This window comes from Poecilia reticulata, chromosome 18, assembly GCF_904066995.2.
Source record: "Poecilia reticulata chromosome 18, P_reticulata-male-v2, whole genome shotgun sequence".
Classification (NCBI taxonomy): domain Eukaryota; kingdom Metazoa; phylum Chordata; class Actinopteri; order Cyprinodontiformes; family Poeciliidae; genus Poecilia; species Poecilia reticulata.
This window is the reverse complement of record NC_088847.1, coordinates 19,941,925-19,962,619: the sequence shown is the minus strand read 5'-3', so window position 1 is coordinate 19,962,619 and position 20,695 is coordinate 19,941,925. Positions and strand designations below refer to the sequence as shown.

The following is a 20,695-nucleotide window of genomic DNA, read 5'->3' as shown; positions in this document are numbered from 1 at the left end:
AAGGAATTTTATTAGAGGTATTTTTATTAGATAAAAAGTAAGTTTATTCTTGGAAATGCAGCACCGAACCAGTAATACTCTTAAAAGGTTGAGGTGCAGATATACTGATATGTTTCTCGACTCTGTGTAGTTTCAACCACTTTTTCTGCCTGGATGAGCAGAACTGCTTTCCTCAGTTTCACTGAAAAGAAAATGAGCACAACATTTTCCAAAAAAAAAAGAGAAACCTGCTTGTTTAAAACCTGCTTAGCACCAACCTGCAGAAACACAGAGCTGGTGATAAATTGACTTCCCAGAGCATTTTTTTCTTTTCTTTTCTTTTGCTTCTTGCTTTTGATCTGATTTGGATAAGCCTATGTCTCATATTTCTTTGAAGAAATAGTTTTGGACATTCAAAACTAATTTCAGCCACTTAATTTAGCTAAAATCCACATTAGTTGATCCCACAGACTGAAGGCTGCTCCGCATAAGAGTGAAGTTTCACTTCATGAGTAATATGCTGTTTACTTTTGATAAATTCTAACAAAAAGAAGCCTTGGTGTTTTATCCTTGACTGTTTACATCTTAGTAGTTCAGTGGGACATTTGGTGTCAGTACATTTAATAAACTATATTTAAGCTGTTAATTTGTAAATGAAGACGTTATAGGCGAGTTTTAACCCTTTGTACAGGTAAAGGTCATTTGTTCTCCTGGTTTATGTCGATGCTCAGCAAATTGTAGCAGCAGCCACACAGTTCATGTCAATTCCTAAAGGCAGGATTAAAACAGATTTATCCGTTTGATTTTGTGCTCTGCTTTGTAAATGATGGATTTTTTCCCCTCATTTTATCATCATTATTTTTACTTTGGTAGTTGTTTCTTTATATATATATTTATCCCATTGAAATCATCTGACAACCTCAAGTTCTTTGTTTACTATTTTTCTAGATAAGATGAATGTTTACGTGCATGAAAAACAAAACCTCGTGTCGCTCTTCTACCAAGCAGGGTTACACCGTTTACACACACAAAAACATGCAAAGGGAACTGCAACGGCTGGCGCTCACCCGCATTAACACACATGAAGATGATCTATTTGGGAATTGCAGTTGTAAAAAATGTAGTAAGAGGAGGACATTTTAAATGTATGCATGCTAAAACTCATTAGAAAAACAGAAAATAAAAGCTAAAAACATATAGATATATATGCACACACCAACACATTTTACTCTTGGTTCTCTTTTTTTATTTATTTTCTACAGATACCTTCCATTATTATTATTATTATTATACATCACTTACATGGCTGAGTCATGCTTAAACATAACCACTCAGTGAAAAGCGTGACATTCATTTGAGGCGGATGCAAGAGTGGGCATGTGAATAATTAAAGTGCGACAGCTGTGTCATCCGTCCTTCATTATAAACCCCAACGAGGCACAAACGCACCGTTCACACCCTGACACACACACACACACACACACAAAAAGAAGCACAAACGCACTCAGTTCAACTGAAAGTATGTAGAACAATGAATGTTTTTTTTATTTACACTACTTGTGCAAGCATTTATATTTCAACCTTTTTTATTTACAATTATGTTCAATCAGTAGACTTAAGACACTTTTGTACAATTTTCCTTAAAAGTCTCTCGTGAGGTGCTTTGTAATAATAAATGAACAAAGAAGGCGGTGATTGCATAGACAAAAATAAAGCACCAAAACTGAATTGCATGATGTAAAGCAAAAAAAAAAAAAAAAAAAAAAAGAAAAATAATAGATGGTTGTGTCTGTTGCAAGATTTTTATTGCACCTGTAAGGAGGCGGGGACAGTTCTTTTCTTTACTGTGATAATCATTTCAAAATGTTTGTGTAAAGTTAGGAAAGTGTGTTCTAGAAAACGCAATATGTCGACAGATGTGAAAAAAAAATGTTGCAGTCAACATGAAGCACTGTGAAAAGAGAAGAAAGGAATTAACTTGATTTAATGCAATTGTAACAACAATCATGTCTGTATGAGTATTTAAAGTAACGGTTGCCTTTCAACATCAGGCTTAAGCATCGCTTCATTAAAAACCATTACAAGTTTCAAACTGCTACAGACTGCCTGCATAGAGTTACATCACACATAAACTTTGTGTTTACAATGAATTTTTAGTGGAGTGCTGTGTAGCACATCTATGCAGGGTAAACAAAAAAAAAGAAAAAATATTACTGCTGATTTCAGTTTGGGTTTTTATTGACAATAATATTCAGGATGTTTCATTTTAAAGATGACGATGCAACTTGTTTTCATGTTTATTAAATGAATTTTTCCTTCTGACTTATGATGCCTCTTCTTTATCTCAAGATGATGAAAAATATTACACAGAAAAACCTACAGAGTTAAAAGAAGGGATAACCAAACCAGCAGCTAAGCAAAGAATACAGTTTACAAGATACAGGATATCCTGTATCCCAAGAGTCCTGTCGTGATATTTCCTAAGTTTCTTGTCGATGTTAAATTTAGATACTCTATTCTGAATAATTACCATTCCAGCAACAATCTCACAACCATGCAAATGATCTTAATGTACAAACTTCAACAGCAGGTCAGTTGGACCTATTTTATTTGGAAAAATTTTGCTAATCATTTTTTGAGCACTTTGAGACGCTCAGTAAAAATTTCATTAAGTGTAGATCAAGAGAATCATAAGCAATACACAAGCTTTATGGAGGTAACAGAACTTCATGTTTCACAAAATTTCACTTGTTCAAATTTAGATCCCTAAAAAGTTTTTTTTTTAAGTTGTTGACATTTATGAGAAAAAGGACAACTTTAACAGCAGCCTGTCATCATTCTTCACATTTCTGAAAGTAAATAAATGAAGAATACCAAAAGTTAACTAATTTCACAGACCGAAACAAATACTCTTAATCCAGACGGATTATTCCTAAAGAGCTGCTTTGCATACACCAACCTATAAATGACGAATCCAGATTTTAAGTCAAGTAAATATGGTTTAAAACATTTGCTGTATTGTCAATATAAGGGCAGTTTTAAAAGCAGCTTTGGAATAAAATCCAGTATAAAAACTCACAGCTAACATAATTTTTAAGATTAAAACTACCTGTTTGGTCCAGTTGGTGTAACTTTCCGCTACACATCCGTGCTCTCCCTCTCTTCCGTGTTTCCGGCTTCCCATTGGCTTCTGGAGCGCAGGTTGCATTCAGGGGCCTTGACTTGACCAATGGGGATGCGGTATCCGGCTAAGCTTCCGGTCAACAGCAACATAAGTGTGGCTATTAGAGTAGCTGCCCAACTGCATGCTGGGAGACCCACCTAAGCAGAGGGAAGGAATGAGGTGTATTCATGGCACCTTTAGCAGCTTAACCCACATTTTACACAGGTTTAGTTGTCCAAGAAAGAAAGTTGCAATTTATTAAGAAAGAAAGGCAGGAAGAAAGACCAAATTCTCATTCTTACAGTTCCTAGCAAGTTGCTCAAAGCGATGTCTGAGTACGCGGAGAGAAACGCTGCGAACAAAAAAAAAAGATGAGTTCATACAGAATATTCTCCACACATTCAGTGCACAGCAGCAGCTGGCTGCTCTCTTTCCTGATAGCAGCCAAAGCACCAATTAAGGCCAATTTACATAATGGGAGGTAATTAGCTGCATGTCAGGCTGGTCAGTGTTACTATCTGTGATGTCTGTGACCGCTACAGTTTGCTCTTTTCCTCTCAGATGTGAGGATGGATAAAGTGATAAAATGGATTTAAAGTCTACACTGATTAATGACATCAACCTTTGGTTTAATAACAGAAAAAATACTGTACTTAAATAATGTAAAGGAATGGAAATGCAATTTACAATGTTGGAAAAACAGAAATGCTCAAATTGAAAAAAATATTAAAGGTACTCAGTCTGAGTGGGTTATTATACTTCTAAAAGCAATTGAAATTACTGAAAATGTACAAAATTGTATTTTTTTTCCATTGTAGTTTGACTTGAACTTCAATAAGCCTGTCTTAGTTCTATCAATATTTTATTTTTGTCATGATTTAAGGAATATAAGTTATTTTTGGTTAATTTCATTGCATTCCTTCATTGTTATAGCTATGTTTTTTATCACTGTCTTACTCATACATATCATTTTCCTAATTCCATATTTTATAAATTTTGTGTAATGTTTGAATTGTATAATTTTTAGCACTTTAATTGATGTTGATTCATGATTGCCAATGTTTCCTTATTTATTACCCTTTCCTTACTATTGTAACGTTATTACCTGGTCGAGCTTTTGATTCTTTGTCGTTACTTCAGTTTCTGTAAAGCACTTTGTTACATTTAATTCTACCAAAAGTTCTCCATAAAGACTGAGTTAATGATTAATTGATTCAGTGGTGGACATTTTTTTTAAATACTCCAAATAAGGCTGGCCCCTGTGCTGAACAAACAACTTTAGCTTTGATTGTGAAGAAGTTAATGTTGGTTTTTATTGCCAGCTGTCAAAAAACAGAATGAATTGACGGACTCTTCTTGAAGTCCGTGCGGTCATGGCCTGATTGTGTTGCTGTGTGTGTAGATTTTGTAAATGTTTGTCACCGCTAGCGATGGCAAAGAGGTGGGTCCTCCAGCTGAAGGTGAAGAAGAGTCCTCCAACGGCCATGCAGCCCAAAGCACCATTGAAGCCCGACAGGCCGGAGTAAAGCGAGTCATGACGCACTGCCATGGATAAACCTGTGACACACAAACACACACAAGATGTCATCACATAAACCCATGAAAACAGCCAGACACACACTCAATCAGGACTTCTTGAAACAGCAGTACCATTCTTGTCCATGTGGTGGGGCTAGACACATACTTTTGTGCTTCCACCCCTTTGTACAACCCTTAATTTGCATGTAACCTAATAGGGAAATTTTTCCTTTGTGCGTCAACACACCTAAAATGGGGACCGATGTTATAAGTGCTAAAATCCTCAGAACACGCCGTTTACCTAATTAGCCTTGCTTTGCTGTGAGGAGCAAACCTGTTAGAAGGATATGATGAATCACTTGGAAAACTGCTGCTAATTAGCCAGGCCATCTGCATTCAGCTTTTAATCATGTAAAGGGAGGGGGAAAAAAGCCTCATTTTTTTTAAGCAAAAGTCATGTTAAAATATTACATTTTTATTTCACTTTAGTCATGCTTGCATCACCCAGTCTGTTGGAGGCTGCTGCAGGCTTCTGGTGATGCAGGTAAACCGTACCTCTGACTCATACCCACAGCAGACAAACTATAAACCGATTACACAGGGGTCATTCCGGCCCAAGTAGATCTCGGCTCAGCCAGATGCTCTGACATTTTGTCCCATGGCCTCCAGCATCAGCAGCTGCAGTGTGACTCTCTCACCCACACGCAGAGGGAGATAATAAAATCACACTGTGGTGAGGAAGAATAGGGCGGCGGAGTTCAGCTGCACAGGTTCATATGCTTCACCTTTAGATTAGCCACCGTGCTGATCAAATCTGGAACGATGAACTGAACAATCAGACAGGTAGGCATAATTTGATTGAATTATAAGGTAGGCAAAAACTTCAAAAATAGAGCAGCAGCATTAAAAATGATCCACTCAAGCAGTTCCACTTTGAGTTCGTCAACAAGAGGCCTAGAATCTAGCGGGTTTCCTAGGACTGCACTCTTCTAGATGTTTCCCAAAATCTGCTGTAGCCACACCCCCAAATTTGACTTTTTTTTTTTAGTTTCTCATGTTCCTCTTTCTTAATGTTGCTGCCAATTGCTTGTTGATACTATTAAAACTACAGAATTACCACCCTTAACAGTTTTAATAGGTTAAATGAAATAACTTTATGCGTTTTATCCTGGCAGCTCAGGCAGAGGTGGGTGTTGTTCTTGTTATTCTGTCTGAATAACTGACACTCCTCCTGTAACACTGGTGGATGTTAATCTTCTTAAATCCAACAGGGCAATAGTTAGGCTGGAACAAAACATCTATCAGGAGATATGATAACAACAAACCAAAACCCTGTGGACAAAAAATTGGACAAAAACAGGTTGAAAAGTGTTTCTTGGTCTATGGGAATCTTAATTTGAGTTGTGACATTTAGAGGATATGATCAAATTTAGCTTCAGCTGCACCAAAGCAAGTTTCCATCAGGCCTTTTCTCAACATTTCATGTTGTTGGAGGCAGTATAATGTTTTCTTGGCACACTTTGATTACTGATTGGTCGATACTTTGCTAATGCAAAATATGCTTTGCATTAGCAAATACTTTATGGTGGGAATGTATTACCTAAATATTGCTGTTGACCATATTGTTTCCCTTAATGACCATGTTTATCACCCATCTTCTGATGGCTCCATCTAGCAGCATAATGCACAATGCTATAAAGCACAAATTCTTTAACAGAGCACCTTTGGTACCTTTCACATCACTGGATATGCAGACAACAAATCTGCTGCGACTTTGCAATTCTATCATGTCAACATGGATAAAATCTCAGAGGAATGTTTCTGACGAGTTGTTGAATCTATTTCACAAAGAATTAAGGCAATAGTGAAGGCAAAGCTGTATAAAACCCAGTATTAACAATAGGTAGCTAAATAAGTTGTCAGTCAGTGTGTATGAGAGTACATAGAAAAACATAAATCTGAGTCTTACATCCTCTCACTTTAAAAGGCTGCCTAATCAGCACTGGTCCATTAATCACATGATAGGACAAATTGCATTTTGAACAAATGTGGGCTGCAAAGTAATAAAGCGAATAAAACAGCCACATCCTGAGGGGTTATACATGCCAGCACCAACTTTCCTGGCGATCCATCACAGTGTTGTTAGCAACAAACAGGAATCTCATCACGGCACCTTGGAAATGTCAACCAAACGCTGCAGTCATTAAGATTTATCAAGTGAGGACGATGAATGTGAGAAATGCCACTAGCAGCCTCTCCAATTATTACTGATATATTTCAGCTGAACAGAAGAGCAGTGGCTCCTCTACAAATTAAACTCCAGCTGATTCAGATCGTGCTCGCAAGTAAGTTTCCAGATCAAAATGAAGTGCTTCAACAAAGCAAATTTAAAACAAACGCAGATATGTTTTTAACTGGATTTTAAAGGAGTTTGCTTATCTGAGAGTCTTTGAGCCACAGAAGAAAAAAAAAATCAATCTGCTTTCTCTAAGTTGTAGTTTTGTATTGGGGCAATCAGCAGGTCTGATTATAGGGATGTATGGATGTAAAAGTTCTGAGATGTAAGTTGGTGTTGATTGGTTTTATGTTGGCTCTCCAAAACAAAACCAATATCTTGTAAAAGGCAATGGACACAATCTGTCTACTGAGAAGGTGGTCACTTAAAGATGCTGGCTGTTGTGTTTTTTTTGTTTGTTTTTTTTTTAGTTAATGAAAAACACTTTTAAATTCTGGCTCCATGCTTCTCACGTCTCCAGCCGCTGCTTGCTGACCAGGGTGCCTGCAGCAGGAACTGCATTTTGAACCTCCTGAACCACGAGATCATAAATAATTCAAACTGTCAGACTATCTAAAGGAAGGACCATTTAATACCCAAACCACTATGCTTCCTACGTTGGTAGCATTCTCTCTTTTTTTAATTATATACTCATTTGGTGTTTCCAGTTGTAAATCTCGTGTGATGAAAAAGCCTTTTAAAAGCCATCACAACTCTGAAATGCCCGACCAGGCATGCTGAGCACAGATAAGGGAGAAGAAAAGAAAATAGTCTGGACCACTTCACATCCTTCCTGTGTGGAAGGAAGCTGCAGGATTTTTCAGAGCAATATGGAGTTTGGTAGCTGCCCTGTTATAGAAAACAACCTTCAGCCAGCACTGTGATCGATTAACTCATTACGCGGTAATAGGAGCTGCAGTTTAGCAGTCATGTTCAGAAGCAGACGGACCACACCCCGGTGCTTCCTGCTCGTGATGTCTGCTGGTCCACTCTGCCATGATGAGCTCTCCTACAGCTGTTTGCTCATTTCTTCACATCCAGACGCCTCTGCACTCTTAATCCTCTTCATTTGCTTCTATTCACTGTTTGACCCTTTCAATTCTTGCCCTTTTTTATGCTCCTTACCAACAAAATGGTAATATGGAAGCAGTAATATGGGAAGAGAGCTGCAAAGGATGCTGTAATTTTCACAGCTTGGACTGTTATTGGGTGTGTGTATGTGTGTGTGTTGTATTTTCTAACAGGATGAGTCAGACTGCTTCTATCGTATCAAATGCTAACGTCTACTCTGTTTTTTTTTTGTTTTTTTACCTTCACTCCACCTGCCTCCATCCTCTGACTAGAGGACAGTGTGACAGGCACAAAATAAACCACTAAAATAAATCACAGATGTACATATCACTTTCATCCAGGGCTGCTGAGAGGAAACAGTCTGTTGACCCTTCTTGTTTATTCAATTGATGAATCAATCTCTGCAGTTTGTGTCGCATTTCTGGGAAGTAAATATTTGTATGTGCATCTTGGTTATTTCGGTTTCCCGGCACGGAACTGCTTTAAAAAACTACTCAAAAGATTTTCCAACAGAGTTAAGGTCAGGGCTTTAACAACTGATGCAAAACCTTGTTTGATATTTATTTACTTTTTTTCCACCTTGACATCATTATTCTATTCAGGTGTGTTGAAGTTTAAATTTTCTGGGGGAAAGAATGTGGGAACGCGGAGCAGTATAGGATTAAATGAATAAATAGATTTCACAAGGCCCATCATGACCCTTATGTTAGAAGATGTTTGTTTTGTCGAAGGTGAAAAAAAGTAACTTGAATTTGAAGGTGGATTAAATTCACCTCATTAAGTCTGTTCAATAAGTTAAGAAAACGTCCCGCACCATTATCCTACTACCACACTTCCTGTCGTCTTCTTCATTTTTCTGACAGTATTAACGTCCGAACGCAGCTGAAAAAAAAAAACATTTTAAAAACTTGCCATGTTTTTGCTGGGTCTCCGTTAAGAAAATTTCTTTTCGTAATTCCAACTTGCACAATTTTAAGGTCAATGGAAGCACAGCTAGTGCTGCAGCATTCAACATTCATTCATACAGTGTGATAAATTTGAGCCTCTGCGACTCTTAGATTGTTCCTTTCACAGCTGAACTATGATCCCGGTTATAAATCAAAACCGATTTTGAAATTGAGAAACACGGTTAATATTGAGCTCAACTGCTTTCCTGATGCTGCATCCACTACCCTGTTAAAAATGCATGGACCACGTTTAAAAGCTGGGTCTGTGCTAGCTTACCAACAAATTAATATGATTCTAATATTGTATATTTCCTCCATTAATTACCAATGCAGCCACCAAACATCCACACCTAGAAATGGAGAACAATCTGAATCTGAATTCCAGCTCCCATCGTTTCTCTTCTTTCAGAGTCTGATCCCTACAGAACACATTTGGTTACTTGTTTTCCTATGAAGTGGTCGTAGCAGGTGATGTGCAGGCTTTGCCCTACATTCGGCCCCTGCTCCTCTCCTCTGGAAACCCCTCGTGGGAACGGCATACACTACCGTGTTTGAGTGGCAGCTCTAAATATGGCCTCGAACTCTGTCCCTGTTGAGTTCAATGCTCGTCTCTTTCCTTTGAGCTCAGACGTGCTAACACTGTTTGTTCCTCTCTTGTTTTTACACAAAACCTTTATTAGGAAAGTGCGATTATAGAGAGTTGCCTAATTGGCTCCCCGGTGTCACTGTCAAGAGAATAGTTGTCATTATTGTCTTTGTACACCTATCCAGGTTTAATGACAACCACCAACTTTGAAGTCAAACGATTGTGATATATACAATGTGATAAAGTATTTGGCTTCTTAAATTTTAAATTATTTTTTCCAGTTTTTGGACTTTTGTTGAGCTTAATTCCACAAAATATTTTTCAATTTGATGTGTGATGACTTTGAATTTGTATCCAGACCAACCTTCATGGGAAAAGTTACTACACACGCAATATGAAAAACAGCGGCATGTCATACAGCATACGCATAATTTGTAAACATAACAGGTGAAGATGTTTCATTCTGCATTCCTTCATGTTTAGCTACACATCAAATGTGGTTTCCATGAAGGAAACATAATTAATGCAACAGCAGGCTAATGTCAGTGACAAGGACACCAAGATGATAGGATAATAAAAGGTACACCTTCATGGAAACCAAAAAGGAAAAGGAAAAAGCTGCAAATAAAAAAAATAGAAGATGTAAAACAGAAAAAAATACCTTGAAGTATCAAAGAAGTGAGACGTAAAGCACAGAAAAACACATTTTCGGCTCTGTTCAAGTGTTGGGTTTTCATCTTCTGCATTCTCAAGCATCGCTGTCTTTTTTTTCCAGCTGATCTCTCCCTGCCTGTGGTTTATTCACCATCTTTTTGTTCCAATCTTCAAAACCCTCTGACCTGTAATTAAACTGCCTGTGACATATGAGTTTCTGCCTGCTGACGGTGAAATCTTTCTGTTCCTTTCATGAGAACTGTCAAGTAGCAGAGTTGGGTTTAAATGTGACATCGCAGAGCAATATCGCGCTACGAACTCTCCCACACTTTTCATTATGTAGGTGAGGAAAAGATGAAAGAAAAAGAACAAGCTACATCGAAATGCAAAGAGAAAAGAAAAGGTTTGATTTTTTTTTAAAGCATCATCCTTTAGTTTTTTGCAAAACAAAATCATCTTAATTAGGCAGTCAGTGGAGAACATAAAAAGTTTATGATTTATTAAGTCAAGTACTGATTGAAAAATTTTGTCATACGTAGGAGTCAAACTCAATTATTAGAAAGCAGCATATTTACATAAGAAAGGACTTTGATTTCTGACATAGATGTTAAAAAACAAATAAGTAGAAATAATTCATAGACAAACTAAAAATAGCTCATGCACTTCTCCAAATAAAAAAGCAGATTCCAGAGGACGCAGTGACAAAATAAGAAGATGTTATTTTTGGACAAATTAAGTTTGTTATGCAAGAGTCAGAGCTGTGTTGGGGTTTGGAGCAGTTTGTTTACCTAAAATGTTCCTGGACGAAATCTTTTCTGAGTCAGAAACTATCATAAATTTGAAACGATGAGTGTCATTTGTCAGATTAAAAGTAGATTTTGAAAACAACAACCTTCACGCAAGCATTAGACAAACTTTTTCTATTGGTCTGATTTAATATCCTAAAAATAAAATGTGTTTTCATAAGCATAAGCTGCTTAGGTGGGAAACCGTAGCAGAAATAAATGCTTTTAAACATCCATCTGTGTGTAATTCATCTATGTGTGTTTCACTCAGGGTTAAAGTTCCTGAAATAAATGGACTTTTTAATAATATTCAGATTTATTGAATGGGTTTGTGTATATATATGTCAGAATGTAATTTTAACCAGGTTCCAAATGGAGAATCAGAAACAGGAGGTGAAATAAAGATTCTTAAATAAATAATAGAACAATCTTAATGTGGCATGAAAGGATAAGGACAAAGAATCAGCAGAAAAGTAATAGACAAATAACATAAAAAGCAACAAACAAATGCAATCATAGACATGGAGTGATTATAAACAAAGAAGATTTTATTTTCACATTGCAAATTACTGTGAGAGGTTCAGTCAGAGGAGGCTTTGCTTGGCACATGCATTAATCTTTTGCAGTCCTAAAACACAATGTGCTTTCTCTAGAAATCTGCAAAAGTCTCCAATAAGACTAGAAAAAAAATGAGTCAAAAGTCTGCGAAAAGCCACAAGACGAGTTCTGACAACTCACTAAAAAGTTGACAAGACATGGACACATCAGGTGTTGGTTTTGATGTCTTTTATTTTGCAGTTCAAAATTTTCCTGAGCAGATGTGAGTAAAGGGTAGGGTTAGATGCGTCTCTGATTAGATCTTTACTTTTAAACAACTTTAACTTCAATTTCTGTCCATCAATAAATGCTGTGAACGACCCGAGGTCTTTAACCCTCCGCTAAAGACATGAACACTAATGGGGGACAAAAATGAAACCAGACTTTAAATCTGTGAGAAAGTCAGAAATAATGAAGACGCATGAAAGAAATAATGTGCAACAAGAGAGAGACCTTTAGAGGCATTTAGCCGTCGTGCATTAAACCGCCATGCTCCGGCAGACGCTCCGTCTACTTTCTGATGCCCACACAACCTCATTAGGGTCATATCTCCTTAATGCTTATTGCAGAAATGTGTGTTTGCATACTAACCACTGGTAGAAGTCTAATGTCCCCAGGTTTTCTGTTCGCATATTTGTGCACCAGCTCACTCCCACTGTTCTGTTTTTTTTTTTTTGCAGAATGACTCACAGCTTGTCAAAGTATTTTAGGACTCAGTGCTGAAGTTTTAGTGGCCAGTGGCGACATGGCTTGAATTACATCATTTATCATTTCTTATATGAATATTTAAACTAAACGCATAAAAACGCAGACATTTGTAAATGCATATAGTACAGATGTAGGCCCAGAATATAAGAGCCAACAAAGACTTTTCCTGCCTCTTGTGTCACAGCGGCTTTAATTATATATCTGCACTAGGAATGTGTGTAGTTGCTAAAAGGTTTCATAAGTCCGAGATGACTTTAATCTTATTAAACTATTCTACAGTTGAAAGCGTGCCTTGCAGAAAGCTGATCCTACAATCTGTTTAAGGTGATCAATAAAAAAAAATGACTGCAGGAGATTTTTTATTATCAAATATGGAAATTTTAACTTTCTCTTTGGCTTGATTTGTACGAGGCGATTTCTGCTGTGCTCATATTTCATGTCAAAAAGAGAAATGTTTTAGCAATGCACCACATAGTGAATGTGAGCGAGCTAGTTATTCAGCTACATCGCGTTTTTTTTGTATTTTAAACCTTCATCAGGACGCAAACACTTGGTTTACACCTCACAAGAATAGTTACCAACATAATTCCCACTAGTATTATAAAATAAGAATTATGAGTTTTTGTTTAAAACAAAAAAACCTAGAACTTCTGTAGCTTGATATAGGAGTAAATGTAAGCAAATAAATGCAGAATAAAAAGTTGTGCTACAAATCGTGTTAAAATATTTAGCATTGTCTATTTGAATTTTTTTTTATGTCCCAATCTGAAACGTCGAAATAAAGTCATTATATGATGCAGATGACCCAAATTACACTTTGTGTTGATATAGAAGACAAATTATGATCAAGTACAAGAACTATTAATACATTTTCAGGCAACCATAGAGGAACAAACAGGTCAGTTTCAGTCAGAAATAAAGGTAATTTATAAAACACAGGTGGAAAATAAAAGAAACCAATAAGTAAAATATTTCAGTTTGGATCTAAAGCAAAACAACAACAATGAAATTGCTTTCACTTTGCAAATGCACTTACTTAGAAAATGTCAACTGGACATAAATAGAAGATTCTCTGAAACAATCAATGTAAAACAAAAACCAAGAGGCATCCCAACAAAACCAGAAGATACAACTTCTGGAGAACAGCTCAGCTTTTACCATCAGACAGTCACGATCGGAAAACTCTGGATACGTGCAGCTACTTACAAGACTGTAGGTCACTAGTACTAAAAATAATGATGAACACCAATGAAGAAGAACTGACCTTTCCTTGATAACTGTGTGTTTCGCGATCACAGACCATAACTTGCCATTATTTAAAAATGTGGACTGGGTGACGTTGCTGCGTCTTTTTCTGTCTTTAATTAAAACTCTGTCTGTCTGTTCAAACAGAAGCTAAAAACAAAGAAGCCACAGAACCACAGCAACTTGCAGTCATGTCACAACTGTGACCCAGCGTTAGCCTGATTCTTGTGCTCCAAAACATCGTGAAATCACCTTGTTTTAATTTTAGGAACATCTCAGATGTCAAAAATAAACTCAGCAGCCTATTTTTAAAACAAGCCTCAAGAAGCAAAGAGAAGAAGAATCATAAAAAGGAATGGGATGAAGAATCTGATCCGTTTCAGCCACATACACCAACTACAACATTTCATATTAATATCCCAATAAAAGCTATGTCCGATTTGGGAGTGACTTAAAAAGCTAAAGGACCCTACACTTGAATTATATTCAGAATGTAAGCTTTTAACTGAATCCAACATACATAATTAAGTGAATCTAGACCAGGCAGACTAAACAAAAATGTTTATTAACTGCTTTTAGTGTGATGTGACTCAACCCGACTAAGTCAACACTGCACAAGAGATCCAAGAAGGAAACCCAGACGTTTCTCTGCTCTGTCATCCTTTCCAACTCATTCAGGGGGACAGAAGGGATAAACAGTTCCTCCAGTAAAATCTGGGTTTGCCCCGGGGTTTCCTCCCAGCGAGTCTCTCAGAAAACCTCCTAATCCCACCAAAACCATCCAAACTGACTGATTTCAATGTGAAATTGAATTTAGGATCCCATTCATGATGACCATGCCAGAATGCAGACAGACTTATAAAACGTTTAAGCGTTTTAGCTTAGCTCTTTCATGCAACTTGTCAAACAAGAGCAACACCTGCGACACGGCAGATGTCTGCGATATGCTTGATGTCTGTGCACTGTGAGCATAATATTGGTTATTCTGGTTGTGACGGGTGACAAAGACGCAGCGGGACTGACCGGCCAACGTTCCCACTGCTGATCCCAGCACAGCGTGGATGCCCAGCAGCGGGGAGTAGAGAACCACGGCCCCCAGGATGAGGAGAGAGGGTCCGAGGGCCCCGGTAGCGTAGATCTGACCCACACCGAGAGGGATGCCGCGGATCACCTGGGGAGGTGGGAAGAGTTTAGGAACAAACTTGGTGAAACGGGAACTCGAACTATAGGAAAACTTTAAAACGGACTTTTATGGAACAAACATATCTAAACATGCTGCTGCTCTTCTCTTTTTATAAATCACCTTTACTCAACCTCCACCTCTTCCTGCTTAGACACCTCTAGTGATAAACGGTGCCTTCCCAGCAGTCACTCAGCACCGGAGAGTTGCCATGGCGACGCGAAGGCTGCACCTGCACCTGCACTTCGCTGATATTTACGAGTCATAAATGGTCTTTTGATTACACGGCAGCCTCACTACTGCTTTTGCCTCAACGTGTGTGCGCTTGTAGGGGTGTGCATGTGTGTGTGCGTGTGTGTATGCATCTCTACGCCTGTAAGATTTAATACGCTGTCTGAGCGCTTTCCTCGGCAGAGCGACTGAATCTGAGAGCATTAAATATAAATAGGACAGACGTCACCTCCCTCCCCCCAAACACATCTAGGGAGAGAACCGGAGGAGAGCTGGAAGATGGCTGGAATAAAACGAATGGAAGAGAGGAACAGAAGAGAGAAAAAAATGAGAAATATTGCTCTTTTTTTTTTTACTAGAGCCATAAATGAAATGTACGACTTCAAGGTGGACAGCATAAATTAAGCTACTTTATGCGGAAAGAGGGGAAAATCATTTTAACAAATGGATAAAGATGTGGAAAACGGAATGAGAGAGAGCAAAAGTGGCAAAAAGAGAACAGAATCAAAGAGATGAGAGGAAGATTTTTAGTGTTTAACAAGAAATAAGAAATGTTTAAACAAGAAGGAACGTCTTATCGGCCCACAAAGACTTGAAAATGAAACAAATTGAAAATGAGCTCGCAGGAGATAAGGACTAAATGAATAACGATTCATGGAGGGAGAGAAAGAGATAAGAAAATCTGAGATGTTGGAGCTGAAACTTGTGGAAAGTGGTTTAGCGTGGTGCTTGTCATTAACATCGTGTCTAAATTTTGATATCCAGGACACAGAGCGGAGTGGAGAGGATTTTTTTTAGCATCAAAGCTCAGCATCAGTTTGGAGATGATCCTTCAGAGACAAACAGTTCATCCCCCCCTCCTGAAACAAAGCAGCTCCGTACTTAAAGGCTTACTTACAAATCGGCTTAATTATATTCGCAAGGGCAAACTAATAAGGAGGGAACTTTTGGTAGAAGCTAAAGCTTTTGCAGTTTTAAAGAAAACTACAGAACAACTTATTGTAAAGAAAAAATCCTTGTGGGAAAATTTCATTTATATGGAAAATACATCACAAAATAAAGATATTTACTGTTGAAAAGATGAATTGTTTAATCCGTTGTTTCTTGACCACATCTAATGACTTTACATTTACATTCTAGTGTTTCTTAAGACATTAAACATTATAGGATTTTTTTGTTGGAATTTATGGTTTCTCTGTTTTTTTCTGACTCTGCCCATCTTTCCATTCATTCTTCCCTGTCACCGACTTTTAGTTACACATTAATGCGTGTTCTTTAGAAGTCTTTTAGGATGCAACCATCCTAGGTTTTCATTTACCTGATCTTCATCCTTCCTGGCTAAAGTTTATTGTCCAGTAGTTTCCAGATTTGTTTGATGTTCTCCAGTGGTTGAATTTCTCCTTTTTGAACTTAAACATAGCAGATACCCTGGAGGGATCTGTAACTGGAAGATTGTTGAACTGTAAACTAGAGGCTGAATTACGAAGGAAAATACTTGAGACGAAACGTCACTGCAACACAAACGTAAATTTTAAACTGTTCACAACGACATCACTCAGACAAATTGGAGTTTCTCAGATCTGTCTGTGGTAAACTACCATACCGCTCGCAACTTCAAAGCTACATATCTCATATCAAAAACAATGAATTATGTCAGTTCACTTAAACGCCGCCTCTCTTTTTTTTTTTTCCTCAGCGTAAGGCTTCTCGCTCCGGGAAAGCGTTCACCTTAAGACGAAAAGATCAAACAGAATCGAGTTTTGACCTTTTCAGCTGACAGAGGTTTGCATCTTCATACAAGAAGGCGTATTAACTCAGGATTTCTCTTCCACTGGTTGAGGCTGTTGCAGAGAAATACAAGAAAAAAAGTATTCAAAACTGTTCAATCACTTTTCTGACATTATCATTGAGACTTTAGAGAAATCGATGAAAAGCTTGAAGATGACAGCTCAAATAAACGTGAGTAATATCTTCTGCGTTTAATTCACAAGCACAAGTGTTCTGTTTGTAATATATAAATAGATATGAATTATAGAAGCATATTATTATGAATACACCCACTAACACTCAAAGTGCTGTTACTCTACTTTTCAGGCGGTTTTTGGCCTTTTTCATTCTGTTCTGCAGCTGCTGATGAAGGGCCAAACAAATCAAGAGGGTCAGCAGATCAACATGCAACCTTTTGCAAAATGGTAGCTCTTTATCTCAAAGTTAGTGTGCAAAAATTGTGTTTTTAAATTCAGAGCGTTTCCATGGTGTTAAGCCATGGGAACTGATCTTTTTGACCAAACGGTGTCAAAGCTTTGGTGGTATTTTGTCTCTTAGTTCATGTTGGCTCTCAGCCAGTGTTTGTTTAGGATACAGAGTTTGGAAGACTGCAGCTCAGTGCACATGCTCTGCTGTTGCCCATTTACATCACATAAAACGTGTTTTTTTTTGTTGTTTTTTTCTGCAAACCGATGAATACCTCGCCTTTCTAAAATGAAAAAAAAAAAAAGTCCAGGTACTACATTCTGTGTATTACTTTAATATTCGTCAGAAAAAAAATTTGATTGCTCACAAATACCTTTAGTGTCTTCACAACCGTATGGCGTTGTCGGGTTGTAGTTTTATGTTCCCCTTCATAGAGATTGTCTTTCACAACTTTATGACCTTTAAACCCGTGCTGGGTGGACATGCAGTCCATAGCGGGTTGTTTTGTCCTCACCTCGACTGCTATAAGCGCTGTGTCATTAGGCTCTACTGCCCCCGGTGGTGTTACTGGGTCGTGAGGAAAATAAGGGCTGTTCGTTCCAGTGCACAGGAGGTAAAGGACGATAATGATGTTGAAGGGAAACACGGCAGCAGGCAAGTCCCAGTGGTCCAGTAACGTTGTGAGCCCACTGGACAGAAAGACACTGGGAAAATGAAAGTAAATGGAAAAAACTATAAGCTTTTTAAATAAATTAAAACACAATATGCTGAAAAACATGCTTTTGATTTTTTGATTAGAATTGAAATCAAACTCAGAAATATGAAATGACTGCCAACTTGTATTCCATAAAGTAAAGAAGAAGAATATCAGTGGGGTGTGTCCTTTGGAATATAAAACGTTCTTTACACACAGAAAGAAAATGTGTTAAGTATGTTGATTTGGTTCAGAGAAATATTACCACGTCACCTTTTTATTGGCAGCAACTATTTTCTTCAGACATTTAACAACGTTTTTGTCTGAGCAACGCTAAGAGGTGCGATGCTGATGAGAAGCTTTCATACACGCTTCAAGGTCATCGGTGTCGTATTGATTTTTAGCTTACTGAATCATTCTTCTCTCAGGGTGAACTGATTCTACCTGATACAACTTCAACGATTTGAAAAAGCATACATTAGTCTAATTCACAGAGTCAAGATTTTACATACTGTTTCAAATATATACAATCATACTTTTTAAGCCTTTGGAAAAACGGCGGATGCCGCCATCTATGCTTTATATTGTTATAAAGCATATATGAGATTCATACCATGCAGCTGAGCCCAGACAGACAGGCAGCAGCAGCCACCAGTACCAGTCTCCCGCTGAGCTGAACACTCCCATCAGAAGAGCCACCAACATGCCGTTGAATCCGTGGAGACCTCCCGCCACGTCGCCACTGCTCACAAGCACAGGAGCTCAAGTGTTTGTTTCATAATGAAAAATGATCATTTAGGAACCTATTAAACATAATTATCGTCAACTGGCAAGATCCTCATGAAACTTTACGGATCCTCATGAAACAAACGTCTCTGTTTTAATGAGCAGCAACTTCAGAGTGAAGGTAAATGTATTCTGCACCTCGTTTTTAAACACCTTGACCTCCAGTTGAGAAGTGTTTGTTTTTGAACAAGGATAGGCATTAGCATATTTCACACTGGGAGGCATACATTGTAGTACAGCTTCTTTAAGATGAGAAGTGTGAACTTAAAACTGCATTCAGACATAATTCAGTGAACTTTACCAAAACATTTTGACCCGTACCACTTGATTTCTTGCGACAATTTTCAAACCACCATTTGCCGTTTTTAAGCGAGTTTGGATCTCTGCGGCAGTGTAAACTCCACCTGTCCTGTCCAACGATGACAGCTGTGAGCGTTGAGGCCAGTACACCCAGAGTTCCCAGCAGGCCCTGCCAGGGGGAGGCCCAGTACAGGGCAGCCAGGATCAGAGCTCCGCTCAGCGGGTTGTTGGCCAGAATCACTCTGGCCACCCCTCTCAGCCCCCACACAGCCAGCTGCAGCACAAACCACTTTTCTGGTCAGGAAGCAAAAAACAAATATTCAAACATGTTTAAAAAAAAAAAAAAAAGAGGGGGGGCAAACTACTGCTGACAAAGTTATTCCTCTGTTGTGTTGATTTCTTGTTAGTTCAGGATGTTTTGCAAAGTGACTGGAAAAAAGATTTTAATGACGAATATGTTGTGTTAGAGGCAGAGTGCGGGCGACCTCGCTGTGGGAGCCCTGCTGTGATTAAATCTGCATATTTTACCCGCACCGTGAGCATTTCTAGCCGAGGTTATTTGGGTTTTTGCACACAAGTGTTATCGTTATTCTAAAACTTGGTGAATAATGTGTGTAAAAGTAGCACCAAAGTCCAAATTAGCTTTTTCTTTCCCTACCCTGGATGTATGTATCCAAGTGCTCCATGTCTCCAGTGCACAACATCAGACCATCCAGCACGCGCCGACTGAAACCGGCCCGACTCCTGCTGGCCTCCTCCACCTCCGTTTTGGTTTCTATCCACATTCTTACAGCTGCAGGGCCTCCCAACTCCAAACAGGAGAAAAATGTTCTGCTGATCCAGAAAACCTTCCCCTTTACGTTCCCCTCTATCTTGTTTTTTGTTCTTCTGCTCCGTCTTTCTCGTCTTCCTTCTGCTTCATCGTTTCTCCTCCTCCTCTGCCTCTTCTCTCTCTGCGAAGGGGTGACTTATAAACTGGTGGGTGATGTATTCACTCAGCCTCGTGTGCCAGAGTTGAACAAAGTTGAACAAAGTTCAACACTGTCAGCTGTGTGTGTGTGTGTGCGTGTGTGTGTGTGTGTGTGTGGGGTGTGTGTGTGTGTGTGTGTGTGTGTGTGCGTGCGTGTGTGTGTGTGTGTAGGTGTGTGTGTGTGCGTGCGTGTGCGTGTGTGTGTGTGTGTGTGTGCGTGCGTGTGCGTGTGTGTGTGTGTGTGTAGGGGTGTGTGTAGATGCGTGTGTGCGTGTGTGTGTGTGTGATCAGCATTAGTCCTAAAGCCGGTTCCTGCCCTGATGTTCCATTTCACAGTCACCCTGTTTGCTCTCTCTTCTGTTTCAGGCACAGCTCCTCACCTGCTGTTTGTCCATTTGAGCTACTCATCCACCTTTTATTGCACCATGTTGATGAATCTTTGTCTTCCCTTCATTCATAAAACCCATTAACGGCCTTTGCTGCTGAAGTCCTTTAACACGGGTATCTTTGCTGCTTAAACGGAAATATTTCTGACAGAGTCGGACATGAATGTGACAGATCTAACACATCCACTGTTGGCACTATTTTTTTTGTACCTGCTTCTTTCTAGCTAGCACAAGGCAAAACTGGTGTTAACAAGCATAGTTTTGTAGTTTTCAAGGCTTTACAGCATTCCTCTGACATTTTGGTCCGTGTTGCCATGAAAGCATCAAGCAGACGCTGCAGGTTTTTCAGCTGCACATCAATAATGCAAATCCACCACATCCCACAGGAGCTGTCTTGGTTTGGGATCTGGTGACTATTAAGGAAACT

The 20,695-nt window shown here is 38.6% G+C and overlaps 1 protein-coding gene across 1 annotated transcript; it reads right to left on the bottom strand.

Moving 5' to 3' along the window:
* Positions 1–1,487: 1,487 nt before the first annotated feature.
* LOC103480784 (urea transporter 2) lies at positions 1,488–19,947 on the bottom strand. Its single transcript, XM_008435961.3, has 9 exons — positions 19,571–19,947; positions 19,017–19,206; positions 18,440–18,568; positions 17,647–17,836; positions 14,552–14,699; positions 4,565–4,699; positions 3,445–3,494; positions 3,089–3,300; positions 1,488–1,930 (listed from the first exon to the last, which is right to left on the bottom strand). The coding sequence occupies exons 1-8, from the start codon at positions 19,695–19,697 to the stop codon at positions 3,118–3,120; spliced, it is 1,152 nt and encodes a 383-aa protein (XP_008434183.1). The 5' UTR covers positions 19,698–19,947; the 3' UTR covers positions 1,488–1,930; positions 3,089–3,117.
* Between the last annotated feature and the right edge of the window lie 748 nt (positions 19,948–20,695).

Bases quoted from the DNA above. Each gene is read 5' to 3' on its own strand.
- LOC103480784 (XM_008435961.3), bottom strand. From the start codon at position 19,697: ATGTGGATAGAAACCAAAACGGAGGTGGAGGAGGCCAGCAGGAGTCGG. The intron at 14,700-17,646 runs GTGAGGACAAAA...CCACCTCCCCAG, and splicing joins CAGCGCTTATAGCAGTCGAG to GTGATCCGCGGCATCCCTCT. The intron at 4,700-14,551 runs GTCAGTCCCGCT...TGTGTGTCACAG, and splicing joins AGCAGTGGGAACGTTGGCCG to GTTTATCCATGGCAGTGCGT.